This window comes from Vulpes vulpes, chromosome 4 (assembly GCF_048418805.1).
Source record: "Vulpes vulpes isolate BD-2025 chromosome 4, VulVul3, whole genome shotgun sequence".
Taxonomy (NCBI): Eukaryota; Metazoa; Chordata; class Mammalia; order Carnivora; family Canidae; genus Vulpes; species Vulpes vulpes.
The window spans coordinates 79,420,031-79,439,952 of record NC_132783.1 but is presented as its reverse complement, the minus strand read 5'-3'; the positions used below and the strand labels follow the sequence as shown (position 1 = coordinate 79,439,952).

General features: G+C 37.5%; 1 protein-coding gene across 15 annotated transcripts in view; it reads right to left on the bottom strand.

Moving 5' to 3' along the window:
- Positions 1-19,922, bottom strand: part of TET1 (tet methylcytosine dioxygenase 1) — a 133,990-nt gene that overhangs the window by 79,388 nt on the left and 34,680 nt on the right. For 9 of the 15 annotated variants that reach the window (XM_072756184.1, XM_072756186.1, XM_072756189.1 and 6 more), the window contains one exon: positions 12,630-12,683. In XM_072756184.1, the coding sequence (XP_072612285.1) occupies positions 12,630-12,683 (54 nt within the window). Of the gene's footprint in view, positions 1-12,629; positions 12,684-12,858; positions 13,620-19,922 lie in introns of those variants that run through there. The other 6 variants (XM_072756194.1, XM_072756196.1, XM_072756191.1 and 3 more) reach the window with 4 other exon arrangements.

Genomic DNA, 19,922 nt, shown 5'->3' with positions numbered 1-19,922 from the left:
TGTGAATTAATGAGCAATGGGTATTATGCAAGACTGATGAATTACTGACCTCTACCTCTGAAATTAATAATACATAATATGTTAATTAATAGAATTTAAATTTTTAAAAATTCAAAAAAGTAAAATATGCGAGCTTAAAAACATAAACTGTTTAATTTTTTAAAAGTTGTTAATTTAACTATTGATTTTTTTTCTTCTTAATATAATCTGTAGATTCTTTTGGATTTTCTGTATGTTATGTCATATTCATCAGTTTTACTTACCCTTTAATAATGTCTGTATCTTTTGTCTCTTAGCTTACTGTACTGGCTTATATATATTTTTTTTTTTAAAGATTTCATTTATTCATGAGAACACACAGAGAGGAGAGAGAGAAGCAGAGACACAGGCAGAGGGAGAAGCAGGCTCCATGCAAGGAGCCTGATGTGGGACTCGATCCGGGGTCCCCAGGATCACACCCTGGGCTGCAGGCGGCACTAAACCGCTGAGCCACCAGGGCTGCCCTGTACTGGCTTATAACTCAAATATAGTATTGAATATACTTAGTGTTAGCAGATATCTTCTTAATTTTCACAGTCTTAGGATATAATTTTTCAGTACATAACCATTAAGAAAAATGGCTGCTTTAAGTGTTTTTTAAATAAAATATATCAAATTGAGACAGTTCTATTTTATTCAAAATTGTCTATGTTTTTAAACAGTTTTAAGTGTGGGCTGAATCTATCAGATGCCTCTCATGCATCTATTGAAATGACCATTTGAGTTCTCTTTATTCTTCTAATGAGGTAAGATGCAATGATTGATTTGAATGCTAAACCAATCTTTCATTACTGTAATAGGTCCCACTTGATCATAATATATTATCTTCCTTAAATATTACTGGAATTTATTTGAAATATTTCATTAGACCATATGCACGCATGCATGCGTGTTCAGATATAGAAAGAGATTAACTGGGATCCCTGGGTGGTGTAGCGGTTTGGCACCTGCCTTTGGCCCAGGGCGTGATCCTGGAGACTCGGGATCAAATCCTACGTCGGGCTCCCGGTGCATGGAGCCTGCTTCTCCCTCTGCCTAAGTCTCTGCCTCTCTCTCTCTCTCTCTGTGCGACTATCATAAATAAATAAAAATTAAAAAAAAAAAAGAAAGAGATTAACTTATAATTTTCCTTTCTGTAATATTCTTATGATTTGATATAAAAATTATGCTGGCCTCTAATAAGTATTAGTGTTCTGTTTTTTGTCTCAAGAAAAATGCTTGTAAAAGTGACATTTTTTTACCTTAACTATTTAGAAAAATTAAATAACAAAATTATATGAGCTCTATTTTTTTGAGGAAAGGGTTTTTCAGAGTTTCAATTTCTTTAATAGATATATAAAATTTTGAATTTCAGCTTGTCTCACTTTGAGGGAAGAGATATATGTAGTCATAAAACTATGCATAATAAAATATTACCTTTAACATGACAAAAAGATTGAAGAGAGAACAACTGAATGCAATGCATGACCTGAGATGATCTTTTGATATTACTACATTATTAAGGACAATTGGTGAGATCTGATCAATAGATTAAATAATGATAGTATTATATCAATGTTAATTTACTGACTGATCTTAGTACTATAATTATGCAAGAAGAGGTCCTTGTTTGTAAGAAATGCACATTTTAGTGTATGAAGAGAGATAAAGCAAACAAGATAAAATATTAACATTTGGGAAAACTCAGTGAGGGGTGTTTGGGAATATTTTGTACTACTCATAGCTTTTCTGTTGTTTGGAAATATTTTTTAAAAATTTTTTAATTTTAATGAAATTCACAAGAAAGTAGGGGGAAGACCAGAAGCTTTCTCATTTCAAAGTTGAACACATTACACTGCTTGACCTATGAATCTGAGTATTCTGACTGAAAAGTCAAATTGGAAAACGTTGTCTTTTTCTTTCTGACCATGGTTAGAAATTAAACTAAATTAATCTTCACAGTCAATTTTTACTAAAAATTATATGGAAGAATGTTAGCCTCTCAGGCCCTCTATTAACTATCGTGTGTCATAATGCATAGGACTTTAGAAAATGTGGCCCAGGTAACTCAGCTTTCTGATGATCCTAACTTGTTTTAGTGAAGAGATCAAATATCAGAGGCTTTAAATAAACCCTGGACAGCTGGATTAAATTTCTGATGAAACGTTCTAACCAGCAGTGCAGTTATTTTACACCATCCATTAAGTGAGGGCATAAACTAGATTTCATGGGTGGAGTGATAAAATTAAGCTATTTTGAAATAGCTTCTATTTACCTTAATCAAATAAACTTCAGATTTTTGTAAGGTTCATCAAAACCCTTACTTCAAGCCAATATTACTTTTCTAAGTCCTTCTCCATGACTATAAATATCTCTAGTTCATTTTTTATTTATTTCAGTGAGCCAATAATCAAGGTATCCCTTTCTCATCCATTCCCTATTACCACCAGATGTAGATGCAGAAGATCAGTTTAATCTCTGAGTTACACTTACATTTTTTTTTCAATCGTTAACCTCTCCTAATTAGAAATTTAGGACCCAATCCAGGAAGCATTGGACAGTCTCCAACAGCTAAATGTGGATTATACAATCTACCCAAAACCTTAAATTTACTGCCAGTTACCCAGATTTCTTGACTGTCAAATAAGAAGATTAAAAAAGTAAGAAAAGACGAGTAGTGTTCAAACTCATCAGTCAAGAAAGATACACACACACACACACACACACACACACACACACATGCACACAATGGTAGGAAAACCAGATAATAGATCAAAGAGACTATGCAATGCAAGATGTGATCTAAGACTGGATGCTAAATCAGAAGGAAAACAACTAGAAAGGATTTTTAGGGGAGAGGGAGGACAATTGAAAAAAATGTTTAAATGAACAGTAGTTTAGATTAGACTGAATTAATATTAAACTTCTTTAGTGTAATAATTGTATTGTGGTTACATAGAATATTCTTATGAGAGGCATGCTGAAATATTTACAGATAAAATGGTACATGGTCCAGCAAAAAAAAAAAAAAAAAAATATATATATATATATATATATATATATATAAAAGAATATAGATGTTTAATGTATTGTTCTTTCAACTTTTCTATAGGTTTAGTTTTTTTCAAGTAAAAATTAGGAAAAAATTAATCAAATTAAATTAAATTTATTAGACATGTGTCCTGATTTCCATAGCAATTCATCATTACACAGACTACTCCGGTCTGGTCAGATGATTTGGGAAAACACAGTTTCTCTTACATACCAAGATGTCAGTATAGTAATTTCTACAGTTCTGACCCAACTGACAAATAGGCCACATGTATCAATTCAATCATTCATTAAACTAACATTTATTGAATTGTAGGTGTAAGGTATTACATTAAGACATGATGCGGAACACAAAGTTGACTGCTGCTCTAAAATAAAAGGTTTAGGTTGCCTGGGTGGCTCAGCGGTTGAGCCTCTGACTTTGGCTCAGGGCGTGATCCCAGATTCCCAGGATCGAGTCCCGCATGGGGCTCCTTGCATGAAGCCTGTTTCTCCTCCCTCTGCCTGTGTCTCTCTTGAATAAATAAATAAAATATTTTTTAAATAAATAAAAGGTTTACAATCTAGTTTAAAGAATATTAAAAACTCAAAATCTCGGGGATCCCTGGGTGGCTCAGCGGTTTGGCGCCTGCCTTCAGCCCAGGGCGTGATCCTGGAGTCCTGGGATCGAGTCCTGCGTTGGGCTCCCTGCATGGAGCCTGCTTCTCCCTCTGCCTGTGTCTCTGTCTCTGTCTCTCTCTATCATGAATAAATGAATAAATAAATCTTTAAAAAAAAAAAACTCAAAATCTAAAGACAATATTCTACAAAGGATTTTATTTTATATTAACAATCATAACAAAAATGATGATGGTGAAAGCTATCATTTATTGAATATATACTACATGAGATAAATTAAGTAAATTAAAAATTATACATGCTACCAAACAACCCTATCGATTGGTTACTGTTCCCCTTTTACAGTTTTACAGATAAGGAAAATAGGTCTCAGAGTTCACTTAAACTTCTTTAGGTCATACAATAAATAGAAGAAACAGGGTTAAACCTGGGACTAAGACATTAAAGGTCATGCATCTTCTTTTGGATACTGCTGATACCATAGGAGACATGGTTCAAATAAAAAATGAAAAATAATAAAAAAACATTAAATATTTATATCAAAATTTAGATGCTTAGAAAATTTCAGATATATTTTTCCTATTTTTTCAGAAGGAAGTTTTGTCTAAAATAACATTATTTCAAAAATAGATAATTTTTTCTTTTTCTAAAGTGAAATGAATACATAGGATATTAAGTGAAAATATTTCTAAGATAAAAAAATGCCTTCAGATATTTAAGATACTTTTTTTGATAATTTATGTATTTATTTTTTAAGATTTTATTTACTCATTCATGAGAGACAGAGGGAGAGCAGGCTCCTTACAGGGAGCCCAATACGGAACTTGATCCCAGAACCCCGGGATCATGCCCTGAGGCAAAGACAGACGTTCAACCACTGAGCCACTCAGGCATCCCCTTTTTTTGATAATTTAGTGAGAACTTTATTATGTGATTTTTATCTGGAAGAAATGATATTTAATATACATAACCTGAAAACATACTAAAACTTGTATTCTCTTCCAGATATGTTCATGTCCATCTACCTTGGTCTTTGTAACGAAGTTCTATAATTCAAACTAACCATTAATTGTGAGATTATATCATCATATTCTAGAATAGTTGATCCTATTTTTTATATATGTGTATACATACATACACATACATAAATATGTACATATATTTAAGAGGGAGATGGGAGAGAAACTTAAGTAGGATCCATGCCCAGCACAAAGCCAGATGTAGGGACCAATCTCATGACCTGAGATCATGACCTGGGCTAAAATGAACAGTCAGATGCCCAACCAACTAGGTCACCCAGGTGCCCCTATAGGATATTTATAAATAAAAGGGAAAAGAGAAAAATTTAGTACTTTCAATCTTTAAAATCTTATTTCTGATATTCCTCATTACAAAAAGCATAAGTGGAATTTTTAAAAGGAAAGAAAAGGGTTTCTGGAATATAGGTTTATATTTTTCAAATAGAGCAATTAAGTGAATATATTGCTAAGAAAATACACATTTTCTGAAAAGTTCACTTAATATTTTTAGTAACATATACTACATCTTTAGATATAATAATACAGTAATTGAAAAATTACTATATGCCAAGCTATCTTAACCATTTTACATGTATTAAATAATTAACTATACAACAAGTCTGTGATCTTCTGTAGGTGCGTTTGTGTACTATATTTAAAATTAAGCACATGTGCAATATAATATATAATTTAGTTATTTAAAATAAAAAAGTTTAAAAAAATTTAAAAAAAATAATAAAATAAAATAAAATAAAATAAAATAAAAAAGTTCTGGGCACCTAGCTGGCTTAGTCTGTTAAGTGTCTGCCTTTGGCTCAGGTCATGATCTCAGGGTCCTGGGATGGAACCTTATGTCAGGCACGTTGCTCAGCCTGCTTCTCCCTCTCTCTCTGCCCCTGCCGCTGCTCCTGCTTGTGCTCTCTCTCTCTCAAATAAATAAATAAAATCTTAAAAAATTTAAAACAAAATTGAAAAGTTCCTATAAGTTTAGTTTAACATTTGGTTCCTTAGAATCATGAAAAGAACATGTGCTTCAATCAAATTCATGTGACATCAGTAAATTTTAATCATAGATGATAAAACTATAGCATCTCTTCTCTTAAAATTTGTCACATGCAGAGAGTCCTGCTTTTAGTTCAAAAAAAGATTCAAAGAGTTAGTCAGTATTTAAAAAATAAATCAGGGGATCCCTGGGTGGCGCAGCGGTTTGGCACCTGCCTTTAGCCCAGGGCTTGATCCTGGAGACCCGGGATCGAATCCCACGTCGGGCTCCCTGCATGGAGCCTGCTTCTCCCTCTGCATATGTCTCTGCCCCTCTCTCTCTGTGTGACTATCATAAATAAATAAAAATTTTAAAAAAATTTAATAAAAAAATAAAAATAAAAAATAAGTCATCAGAACAGTTTTTAAAAAATTATATAATCGGGATCCCTGGGTGACACAGCAGTTTGGCGCCTGCCTTTGGCCCAGGGCGCGATCCTGGAGACCCAGGATCGAGTCCCACGTCGGGCTCCCGGTGCATGGAGCCTACTTCTCCCTCTCCCTCTGCCTGTGTCTCTGCCTCTCTCTCTCTCTCTCTCCCTGTGTGACTATCATAAATAAATAAAAATTTAAAAAAAATAAAAATTCTATAATCTTCATTCTATTTCATTGGCCACTGTGCCAGGTAAATTTTGTCACCAGATCTTTAAAACAATTGTTTCAATAACATATTTTAGACACTGAAAGACATTCCATTATTATTCCAATTTTACTATATGTGCTGCCGAAGTGAGCACAAGACATTCCATTATTAAATTAATTAAACTTGAAAATGAATTAAGATACCAGTTAAGGTTTCAACAAAAATTTATTAACATTTCTTATTTAGCTCTTTTTATCTGCTCTTAGGGATACATTCTAGTCCAACACTATGAACACACAAACACAGTATCAAATGATCATTAAGTATTCAAGACAAAAGGTATATATTCTTAGCTAGGAAGAATTCAACAGATTTTTTTTGGGGGGGGGGGTAGCTTGAATGAAATTTTCCTCACGCCCATTCACCCACTTGGCTTCTATTCACTGATACTCTGGGATCATTCCTAGAAATTGCAGAATGAACATGGGTCTTGAGTCACTGAAAATGTACGTGCTCCAATAATAAATGAATGATTTTTGACTGTGTGTGAGCTGGCTTAGTGAGAACCTAGCCCTGAAATCAGTCTGATCATCTTTGGGCAAAAGGAGATATTACAATTTCTGGGTATGCAAACCAGAAGCTCCATGTGTGCCTTTGATCATGTGAATAAACACTGATGGATGAACACAGATCTTTGACAATTTTTGCCAGTTTATGACATAATGAGGAAAATAAGGACCATGTGTTGAACCATAAAACTAAATAATTAAATTTATATGACCTTCTGGTATTCTGAGATTATCTTCTTTGAATTTATTTGTTTGTCTGTTTTTTAAAGTTGGTATTGCGGGGCACCTGGGAGGCTCAGTCACTTAAGCAGTTGCCTTTGGCTCAGGTCATGATCCCAGGGTCCTGGTGGGCCCCACATCAGGCTCCCTGCTAGATAGGCAGCCTGCTTCTCCCTCTCCACTACCACTTGGCTCTCTCACATGCTCTTTCTACCTCTCAAATAAATAAATAAATTCTTGGGGGGAAAAAGGCGCTGTTATTGCTTTCTAGGTACTCTCACTACGCACTCTGAATTTTTTCCCCACTAGTCGGTTATACTCAGAAGTCTGGGATTCACTGCATGTGACCATGAAACACTATAAAAATGGTATGCTTCTTTTCCTGAACAATGATCAAGCTCTGTATTTGATCTAGCCCTAAAATTTGCAACATGTTACTATGAATGATGGAATGTTACATTATAACCAGAGTTAAAGTTTATCGTTTTACCAATGTTTTTCTTTTCTTAACTGAAACAAAGTTGTAGATAGATGTGCAGAGAAAAATGTTTAGTAACTCTGTTTAATCTTCTACTTCTTGCTTAATGGGTTTTAAAAATAAACAAGTTAACTCAATTGTATCTAATTTGGTAGTTTTAAGTCAGAGCTACTACATGTAACAATTTTTTTAAATTTTAAATTGTAACATATACAAAGGAACAGCTCTCAAAGATATGAAGTAAATTTCCCTAGCTTGGCATTTTTTTGTTTCCTTCAAAGAATATACAGCAATTTGTAATTTATTCATTTGTCTTTTAATTGTTTTGCCTATCATTCCTAAGCAAGTTAATCTCAATGAGGGCAGAAATCATTTTGGTCTTGTATACCATATAGTTCCAACATTTAGTATATGCTAAAGAATATATATTTATTGAATGTAAATGATTGTTGTTCAGGAAACTGAGCTTACTGAGCATTTACTATGTGCCAGGCAATGATGGTACTAAATATTCTGAATGTCACCTATGTCATGCAAATCAAGATCATGTATGAGTATGATTTATTTATGATTTAATTCTCCTTTTAAAACATATTTCAAAAAACCATGTAAGTATGCAAGTGTCTTCTATCCTGGTGAGATATATGTCTTATGTCCCCCATCAGGCCCCAGTACCACTTGTTCTTCTCCTTTATCAGCATCATCAAGGAAGGAAGGAAACAGTGAAGAGCAGGGTTGCCAGTGCAGAAGCTAGCAGGAAGATCACTTAGCTTTCATTTTTTCTTTTCTAAATCATCTGTAGACCATTTCCTGCTTTAATATCCACTGACATTCTTTATATTTATTCATTCAGTTCTTCCAAACACTACTTTGATGATATTTTATAACTCAATAGCTAGAAAATATCCTTTACTGGCCTAGAAAGAGTGTCTCTAATTACAGAATGTATAAATATGGTCCCCGCTCAGGGATACCCACACTTTTTATTTTGAAATGATTTTAGATTTACAACTAAGTTCCAAATATAGTATAGGGTTTCTCAAACACACTTCACCCAGCCTTGCATGATGTTACCTTCTTATAATAATGATTCTGATACTATTTCTAACCCCACCATCCCATCCCTGTGGTCACTAGTGATGCTGAATATGTTCTATCTGGGGATGCCTCGGTGGCTCAGTGGTTGAGCATCTGCCTTTGGCTCAGATGGTGATCCTGGGGTCCCAAGATCATGTCCTGCATTGGGCTCCCCATGGGGAGCCTACTTCTCTCTCTGCCTGTGTCTCTGCCTCTTTCTGTGTGTCTCTCATGAATAAATAAATAAAATCTTAAAAAAAAGAGAGAGAGAGAATATGTTCTATCTGGCCCTCTAGGTCTACACTCTATCTTCCATACTCTCTTGCAAGCCATAGGAGGCAGACTGGCCCCTTTTGGCTTCTGATTGGATCCACCAATGAAAGCAGCAGAAAACTGGGGAGCAGGGTATTTATATCCATCCCCAGTTCCCCAAAACTTTGTCTCTGCAGAAACATCCTGTTACCAAAGGCCATAACAAAAGCCCCTACTCTGTCTCTTCAACTACAACTATTCTTTCTCTCTGGGTTCCTGCTCCCACTCCCTGGCCCCTTCAGGCCTAGGAGTGGTGAGAAATCTCTGCTGTCACTAGTCCTGGGATGCTTTGCCATCCCTAGTTTTTCCCTTAACCCTGCCCATAGCTTTTAAACAATTCCTTTGGGGATCCCTGGGTGGCGCAGCGGTTTGGCGCCTGCCTTTGGCCCAGGGCGCGATCCTGGAGACCCGGGATCGAATCCCACATCAGGCTCCCGGTGCATGGAGCCTGCTTCTCCCTCTGCCTGTGTCTCTGCCTCTCTCTCTCTCTCTGTATGACTATCATAAATAAATAAAAAAAAAATTAAAAAAAATAAAAAATAAACAATTCCTTTATTAAATTCCCCTCAATGTCCCCAAATGAGCGTTAATCTGATTTTTTCCAAAGACAATGATTGATGACCTACCCAAAGTGGTATTACCTTAAAATCAACATTCCCTTAAGGGAATATATCCTCTTACCCTGACACACCAAGTCGAGAGTATTTACATAAAAGTTTCTACCACAATGAGTTCCAAATCATACCATTCACAAGTCCAATTTTATGAATCAATGCCTGGAATTATTTCACACCTTTACCTTACTCAAGGGTCAAGGAAACAATTACAGCACAGCCAATAAGGTGCCATGTATATATAAAATAACTCTAGTAATAATCAATAGCACTTGAACAGGAACCTGGTCCTCCAGAACCAGTGGGGACAGGAATTTATGCTGAGCCCACTCTCCAGCCCCCATCATTGGACTCCCATTTGGCCATTTGAGTGCTTTGGACAAAAACTGTCATTTCAGCTGGAGAGGAATTCTCTCTCTTATCAGGGATTTGAGGTCACTATCTGCAGTTTTAAATTTTGAACTACAATAAAATGCATATAGGTTCTTGGTATAGATAATAAATTGCTTAAAAATGAGAGGTATGAGACATACCAAGCAATTTCAGCCCCACAACTGGATTCAGTATTTAGTTAGCAGGTTCAGAGTAAGATGGGACAAGCTTCAATTCTGCACCCAATTTCCCTAATCAGACTCTTCACCTGTCCTACTACTTCTTCACAGATGATGAAGATGAAAATCTTTAATCAGGGCACCTACAGCATCCACCCTGACAAAGAACAAGGGACCCAGGAGATCTGAAGATCTAGGAGGCCAGAGCCAAAGGAAGCAGCGAAATTTCTGGCATAATGCAAAATGCAAAGGGAGAATTATGAAAGGAGACCACATTTTAACCTATAGACTCCCATCTCTGCTCCCCCAGGTACCAGCCAGCTGACCGCTAAGTCCTCATCCATAAAACCTTAAACCGAAAGTTGTACTCTTCCCCCTACCCTCCCTTCCCAAATACGAATTTCGTTTTCTTAACATCTCCTTCAGGGTTGTACAATATTCCATATATTTTACACATATCAAACTTAAATCTGAAAAGTATTTTAGCATTTCTACTGTGGAGAACAAAATACATTATAGCCAATAAAAAATTAAAGAAAACATTTTAAAATGCCAACATCAGGGGGAAAATTATTATTTTTTCCTTTTAGGGCACTTCCCTACTCTTGTACAACAATTGATAACTATAGAGAAAGGTGAGCAACAATTCAATTCTGCTTGCTGTGGCACATGAAATTCAGCCACCCACAGGCACTTATTTTAAAATAAGTCAGAGTCCATTGCCATAATTCAAAAAAGCAACACACGGTATATTTACTTCTGAAATTTATTTCAGGTGACAGGACACCCACAGACTAACAAAATAAACATAGAATTAAATAGTATTCCCAAAGCCCAATTCTACTTCCTAGCAAAGGCAGATGATGATTTAGCTACCAAATTTATTCTATATTAATGTGTCCATACAATTGACCTCTTTCTCTTAGGCCCCCACCCCACCCCCTGGCAAATTTGAGAGCCATTTTAACAGTAGCACTAAAATGATTTCTTATTTGAAAATCTAAAGACAAAAACACCTTGAGATGGATACACCCAACACAGAAAGTATTAAGAATAGGTTAAGAATTATAAAGCAGGGCTTTTTAATGATACAATTCTTTTTTTTTTTTTTTTTAATGATACAATTCTATAGTTGGAGAAGGGGAAGGAAGTAAAAGGGGGTGGGTGGGTCAATATTTTGCAGAAGCAAAATAGGAGGGGTTAATTTACCTTGAAAACAACCAGTATTCTATTTGTCCAGGCCCAATGAGAATTTGTGCCAAGCAATTTCATTCATTTCACAGTGCCTAGAACATTGATGACTGTGTGGTAAATATTAAACAAATACTTGTTGGTTGATTAAAGTGTACATGGCAACGCCGTGTACACACAGGAAACAGAAACTCAAGGTGGTCAGACAAATTTGAAAGAAATGCAAGGTTTGGTTCTCCATGTCAATAACATTTTCAAGATACACAACTGGGGAAGCAAATGAGATAAAAAATTTCCCACATCCATAGTTCAACATGTTGTTCCTCTTTGAGTGCTAAAACTTTATTTGCAAAAGAAAAGCTAAGGTTAGGTTAAAATAATATTAATTATTATAAATGATATAATTTTAAAGACCAGTACATTTTATTGCTTAATATGTCTTTTTTTAATTAAAAAGGTTACTTGCTAGGTTGCTTACATTTATAGTAGCAATAGGCCACTTGAAATGTTTAACACATAAGCACTCATTTGCTAAACTAAAGCTAGCCTTGAACTTTTAGTGGTGCCATATGCTTTTAAATTAACCCTTCTAAATACTGTACAAAGCTCATAACCCAGACTGTTAGCTTAGAACCAAATTAGGTTACTACTAAATATTCATTAGGCAAACTACTGAAAATAAAGAAAACATGCATATTCCTACAGCTCTCTGAATGCCAAAATTAAAAATGATACAATGAGAATTTGGGATTAAGCAATGATAATTTGGCTGAGCTCAATGTCTTACATATTTCAAATTGAACTAAAACCTCTAAGGACCTTTTCCTTTGGAAAGCAAAACCGCACATTTTAAAATAGTATCTAATGCAAGGTCTATTAAAATCACAATGGATCATAGCTGTCAACTTCAAATAGTGTCTCTCTCCTTAAGAGCATAAGTTTACACACTGGTGCAACACCACAAAGGCAGATGCTACAAAGGGATCTACCAAGAAAACAAATTTTATTCACAATGCTTTGCATATAAACTTTTCCTTCTGCAGACTTGTGTAGAGTTGAAAATAAAGGATGCTAATATGCACATCATGCAGCACATCAAAAAAAGAGAGAGAGAGAGAGAGAGGGAGAGAAAAAAAAAACACTTCAGTTGAGTGAAAATTCATTTATCTACTGAAAATCCGGGAGAATTCACATCCACTGTACTCCAAATTTTCTCCTAAGTGACAGAAAAATACTCTATGAAATGGCAAAAAAAAAATCAAATATGATTTAATCAATAGCTGATTACCTTTAAAACTTTGGGCTTCTTTTCCCTCTGGGGCCTCTTGTTTTCCTTTATAACCTAAAAAAAATCAAATTGCAAAATGAGCCTCCGTTTAAGAAAAAAAAAAAAAAATTAGCTCCCACCTCCCCCCAAAAATTTTTTTTGGCTATTTCTCTATAAAACTATTTAGACCATTTAAAATCATCCACATGTTTGCTAGGCAGAACCTAAAGAGCTCATGTAAAATGCATACTTTAAAAGTCACTGAAAAAAAGCCTTGCATAAAGATGAAGGAGGGAAATACCCTTTTTTCCCCTTAAAGACTGTCTTAATTAGCCTCTGCATTCTTCACAGCGAAGCCCACGAGGTAGCCATCTTGCTTGCTTCTGCAGAGGAAGCCTCTACAGTGGAACAGTTCTGCAAACTGCTTTTTGGTATTATTATCATGGTGTTTAAAGGCAGCCCTGGCCTGCCAGCACTGTAGACGTGCTGGGCATGCCTTTTGCAAAAACAGCCCCACAAAGAGTGCAGCCAATGGCAATGCAGAGCTTAGCAACTCCAAAGTGATCTTCTCTGCTAGCCCTCCTAGACAAAGGATCTCCTGTGCGGCTCCGCTCTCACCACAGGACACAGGCAGCCACAAGCTGCGACATGGAGTGCGCTGCAGAGGATCTGGTCGCGCCGAAATCACAGGAGGCTTCAGCAAAAACAATGCACACAAATCCCCCAGGTCTCCGCCATCGGATCGATGGCGGAGGCTCCCTGATTAGTAACCTCTTGGCGGCTCCGAGGGCAGGTCTGCGCGGGGGGAGGGGTGCGCGGCTCTGCCTCCAACGTACAGGAGATATAACCGAGCCGAGGGGGGCATTTGGGCTTGCTGAAACTCTGGAAGGTATTGTGCATTTTTACTTTATAAGGCAAGGCTAAATATTGGCGATATTTAAGGCAGGGAGGTTATGTGAGGACAGTGTAGGCTCAGCTGTTGGGCTGCGTGTCTCATTCCCCGGGAACCACACCTCTTTGCAGCAGGCGCTTTGCCCAGAAACACAGCAATTTGATTTCTGTCAATAAATGTCCAATGACAAAGGCGGATTAAAAAACACTAATGAAGCCACTTAAAAGGAAAAGGACAGGATGAGGACAAGGAGAGGGGGAGGAGTTTTCAAAATACACTTGCCACTCTGAGTGGCTGCAGAGGAAAAGATTTCTCTCTCTTGCTCTGGACATTTCTGGTGACCTTCATTTCCTGAAGAAATCCCTCGGGTCCAGAAGGTGGGTTTACACCTTTCAGACAAAAAGGGGCACCTTTATGGGCTTCTCTGTCTCCCAAGATCATCAACTGTCTCAGAGCATCTTTCCGTGGAGCTGCCAAACAGGTCCCCAGGCGGAGCCAGCCTGCCTACCCGGCTGATGGTCAGACGGAACCACCCACTTCCCGGGAATGGGAGCTGAGCCAGAGGTGGCACAAGCAGCTACCCACACTCAGGCACCTGGGCTGCCACCGCGCTCAGCGGGTGGTAGGCACTGGGAGAGCGGGGGCACCACAGTTGGAATTTGCCAGACCCTGAGAATGCCAGAGCCAGAGAGTTAAGCTCTCTCCCTGGCCTGGCAACAGTGACAGTAGAGAAGGAACCAGGACAGCTGCTGTGAGCTGGCAGGTCTCAAGGTCACTGCCAAAATGTAGTGCAGAGTCCGGTCACAGTCCCATCACAGCCACCTTGACAGCTGCACAGATCTTGGGAAGAGAGCCTCAGCTCCATCCTCACAGGGCCAAAGTTTCAGCAACACATTTAGGGGATTGGCAGGAGGGCCTCCCTGGCTGCTCAGCCAAAGATGGGTTTTCCACTTGCAGTTGGATTCAGAACAGATTCCCACAACCAGAAATCAGGAACAGAGTGAGGGCCGGAAGGCCTGTGTTTCATCACCCGGGATTCCTAGGCTTTCGGTTGGCCACAAAAGCACGCCTTACTTGTTGGAATGGTAAGTCCAACATGCCCTGTTTTCCCACGTTCAACTACCTCTCCCTCACCTACCCACCCTCAAAATTTTTAACACATGTAAAAAGCAAGCCTCCTGGTAGCAAAATCAGTGGATTCTGACTTAAACACATCCATCAGGGCAACCTCAAGCACACTGAGCCCACACTGAGAAGCTCTCCCTGGTGAATGAAGCAAAACCATGAAAGAGGTGGAAAACAGGACCTAATAATACAGCAAGATTTGAAAATGGCCCTGTACTTCTTTTTCTTTTAAGTGTGTGTGTGCATGCGTGAGATAAAATAAACATAACATAAAATCTGCCACTTTAACCATTTTTTTAAAAGATTTTGTTTATTTGAGAGAGAGTACAAGCAGGAGGGGCAGAGAGAGAGGGAGAAGTAGACTCCCTGCTGAGCAGGGATTTCCCCATGTGGGGCCTGATCCCAGGAGGTGAGCCCAAGGCAGATGTTTAATGGACTGAGCCACCCAGGTGCCCCTATTTTAACCATTTTTAAGTGTATAGGTTAATAGCATTAAGTATGTTCACAATGTTGTGAAATGATTCTCACTCTCCATTTTCAGCACCTTTTCATTATCCCAGATACTCTGTATTCATTCAACAATAAGTTCTCATTTGCCTTCTCTCAGTCCTTGCTACTTTTTATTTTACTTTTGGGGTCTATAAATTCACCTATTCTAATATCTCATATAAGTAGTATCGCATGATGTGTGTCCTTTGGTGTCTGGCTTACTTCACTTTGCATAATGTTTTCAAGGTTCATCAACAATGTAAGATGTATCAGAATACCATTCCATTTTAAAACTCAATAGTGGGACACATGGGGGTGGCTCAGCAGTTGAGCATCTGCCTTTGGCTCAGGCCGTGATCCTGGAGTCCCAGGATCAAGTCCTACATTGGTCTCCTTGCGTGGAGCCTGCTTCTCCCTCTGCCTGTGTCTCTGCCTCTGTGTCTTTCATGAATGGACAGATAAAATCTTTAAATAAATAAATAAATAAAATAAAATAGTATTTCACTGTGTATAAACAACAAATTTGTTTATCTATTCTTCTGTTGATGTACATTTGGGTTGTTCCCACCTTCTGTCTATTTTGAGTAATACTGGTGTGAACATGGGTACGAGTATGTGAATCCCTGCTTTCAATTCTTTTTGATATATATCTAGAAAAAGAACTGGTGTATCATATGATAATTCTGTTTAAATATTTAAAGAATCACTAAACTTTCTACAGTGGCTATATCATTTTCCACTCTTGTCAGCAGTGCACACAAGGGTAGCCCTACATTTCTTGCATTTCAATTACACGTTATACTTCTCCCCCTTGAATACCTGAATATAATTTTTAAAAGGCATCAACATATTCCCCAGCTCGATCATTCAATATTTAGTAAGGTGGGTCAGGATATATAATTATATATTTAAAATCCATCTATTACCTGTGTGATCCATGTTTGTCTCAATAAAATAAAACAAAATAAAATAAAATAAAATCAGGCTCAGACTGTTAGGTGTACTGAGTATCCAAGTCAGTGAGAAGTCCACTTTTAAAGCCCCATTGACAGGCATTTTCACTACATGGGATACTCATGAAGCCATACAACGCTGCACTTGGCAAACTAGCAAATATTGCAGGTCTGTGTGCATTGTTCTGTAAAATGAATTAATAAATAAAGCCACAGCTCATCTCAGCTAAATATGAGGGTTAAATCAAGTGACCAGACCTAACATTAGCTCCAAATATCCAACTGATACTACACCATGAAAATCTGCACTTGTTCGGACACAGAATAGATTGGTAACCTATATTCGTTATGACCATCTGCTCTAAATCCTATACTTAGCGATTTGATGGTCTCTCAGCTCAGGACTTAGGTGATGATGAGCTTTGATGGAGAAAATAACCAGACATTACTAGCAGAGAAATTGGAGGGCTGGAGAGCCATTCCCATTCTCTTATTATTTAGGGCAAAGTGCATAAAACTAGAATCAGTTGGAAGAATGGCAGATCAGAAACTATGAAACTCTGTGCCATATAGTCCGACTTATTCAGAACTTGTTTTTGTCTCTTAAATCTATTTGTTCTTCTCACAAGGAATTATGATTATGAATTTGCATAAGATGTATTTAATTTTGTAATAGTTCGGGATCCCTGGGTGGCACAGCGGTTTGGCGCCTGCCTTTGGCCCAGGGCGCGATCCTGGAGACCCGGGATCGAATCCCACTTCAGGCTCCCGGTGCATGGAGCCTGCTTCTCCCTCTGCCTATCTCTCTCTGCCTCTCTCTCTCTCTATGTGACTATCATAAAATAAAATAAAATAAAATAAAAAATTTGTAATAGTTCTAGATTATTAGGTTCTTGCAAATATTACAAAATGAGATCTCTTTTCTTTTGAAAATCGCATGATTATAGAACTAAAAAAAGAACATCAGAGAAAATTGAGCCTAACTACATTATTTCATAGGTAAACTAAGGCTTAAAGAGATAGAATTACTTAATTTACCTTATACAGCAAGTTAAAACTGGACTTGAGAGGCATAACCAACCATCTACACTGCTTTCACCATAACTCCTAATAACCTTTAAGGTTGAAAGGTCTTCAAAACCACACCCTTCATTTTTAGAAGAGAGGAGAATTGGCTCAGGTTTCTAGAAGACTGGTATTTAAATGAACCTTATGTTAGGTGTGCTTTTAAAACATAAATGTTGTGCCCTCAGAAATAAGTTTATGAGGGCACAAGCCTTTCTAAGCACAAGCCACTCTGCATCCACAAGAAACTAGACCTACAAACATGGCTTACTAGACCTACAAAAACAGGTGTTTTCTTCTAAGGTAATCTCAGAAGTCATCACGATTCCTCAAACTTGACACTTCTCCAGAACAAAATCCTTCCAGTATTAGTCACACTCTCTTCTCCCATGAAATCCTCCTGTATTTCTCTTCTCCCCTATTGCTGGGGGGGGGGGGGGGGGGGGGGGGTCAAAGCTTTTCCTATGACACCTGGGTAAAGACATATTTCAAGTACCATATTTTATAAATTTCCAATCATTAAGAAAAAGATGGCTCGTTTTTTTCACAATTCTAAAGGAGATCTCAAAGTTAGTTTGGTTTTATTTCTTAGGAGACTACAGAAACTTTAGATTAACAGGAGATCTTCCTGGGTGATTGGGTAAACAATAATGGTCTGGGTCTAGGGGGCCGATCTCCTCAGGCAGCATTTCCCTGGCTTCCCTCCCCCACTTCCTTCCCTGTGGCTTATCTGCAGTAGCCCTTTTTCCTTCTAAGGGGCCAAGTCTACCTAATGACTACCCCATTCCCTCTAGCCGTCCTGCTTACTGCTGGTAAAAATAACTGCTCTTCAATAACAAGAATTAAGGAACAAGTGAGCGATGGGTCTCCAATAGTTGCTGAGTGAGAACTGCTGACAATGAAGTGAACCAGAGTTAATGCCAGCGACTAATGGGGCTGAAATATCACCTCTCAATTTCTCAACAGTTCTCAGTACTACCTTGAAATCAACAAGCCTACTGCATTACAGTCTAGATTCATAATTTGGACAGAGAAATCCGGTAAGAGTAACTATGGGTTTTTGCCAAAACAAAGAAATTACAAAGAATGCTGCTATTTAGAAAAATGTCCCCTTCTGTGAATGATATATTGAAGTTTGCTTCTTATTATTTGCCATTCTGTCCTGTGTGTTTTGTAATCAATAATATCCCCCTTATTTTTTTAAAGGAAGTTCTGTGTCTTTGGGCTTCTTCTCCCTGTCATTCCTGCTGCAGAACTGACACCGGATAGCATTGTATCCTCAGTTGTTAGAAAATCTAATAGTCTCACTAAGTCTAATAGCAAAATTATAAGCATTTATTGTTTCACTGAGAAGCTCAAATCATTTTTCATCCACACAACTAATTTCTGAGAAAGTTAGATCTAGTTATCCCGTTTAGCCAAATCAAAATTGTTGAACCTTAAAAGACCTAACATCCAAAAACACTGTTCCCACTTAAACCTTTAAACAACTTAATAATAAAAAATCATAATAAAAACACATACAAAGACTTAAAAAATATTGGAGACATCAAGGGCACCTGGGTGGCTCAGTCGGTTAAGGATCTGCCTTTGGCTCAGGTCATATTCTCAGGGTCTTGGGATTGAGACCCACATTGGGCTCCCTGCTCAATGGGGAGTCTGCTTCTCCCTCTCCCCCTGCTAGTGCTCTCTTTTGCTTGCTCAGTTCTTTCAAATAAGTAAATAAAATATTTTTTTAAAATGTTAGGGACTTCCAATATGCAGAAATGGTGCTGGGCCTGCCACTCCTGAACCTATCAACTCAGGAGAGACACAAACGGACAATCATGATGCAGTATAAAATGGAGATGAGCCCAGAATGCTAAGAAAGGAAGAGAAGGCTTCCCAGGGGAAGCGACATGTCCACTGAAACCCAGAGGATAAACAGGAGTTGGTGAAATTTAGAGAAAGGGAAGAAAGGGATGTGTCCTAGATGAAGGTAAGAGCATGTGCAAGGACAGGTAGTATTGTGGCTAAGGAAAAGTCACACTAGAGTATGGTTGTGAAGAGGCAAAGGGGACAATTCATATAAAAGGCTGATCACTGAGCTTGCACATGAAGAGATGCAATCAGCTTTTAATTCCCTACCATTCCAGTTTGAAATGCTGCTTTTTGTGTTCCATTCTTCAAGTTTCCATAATTAGTCCTTTCAAAAGCCAACAAGGATGCTCTTGTTAAATTGATGATCGCAAATATTAGCAACTTTCTCAAGGAAAGAACTAAGGAGAGGTGATTGGTTTATCTTAGATCTGAAAATCCTGGTTTTTAAGGTAGAGAACACCCTTGGTATAACTAAATCTCCTAATCAAAGAAAATCATGTTGTGGAAATGAATATATGTAAAATGTTTGTTAGGATAGATCAGTTATCCAGGAAGGGTTAACTCCTTTAGTATTTGAACTCATTTGCCAGTTTCACACATTCTATAGAGACATAAACTTGTTGCCAGGTAATGTTATTCTTTCAGCTGAGTAGCTGTACCAGACAGATGCTTTTGATATTTGGAGTAAGGGGTACCCTTTGTTCATTCCAGGAATAGAATAGAGAATTCCCACTATATTGGAGGCACTTCTTAATACCGTTTGGATCTCTGATTTAAGAGATCTTTTTTCCATGGAGTCTAACTCAGCTAGAGAGAAGACAGGAAATATATTTTTCAAAACAAATTAAAAAAAAAAAAAACTTGCCTGTAATATTGAGCCTGTAATATTTATAATAATAGAATGCCTAAAGTCAAATTTTCTTCCAAAGT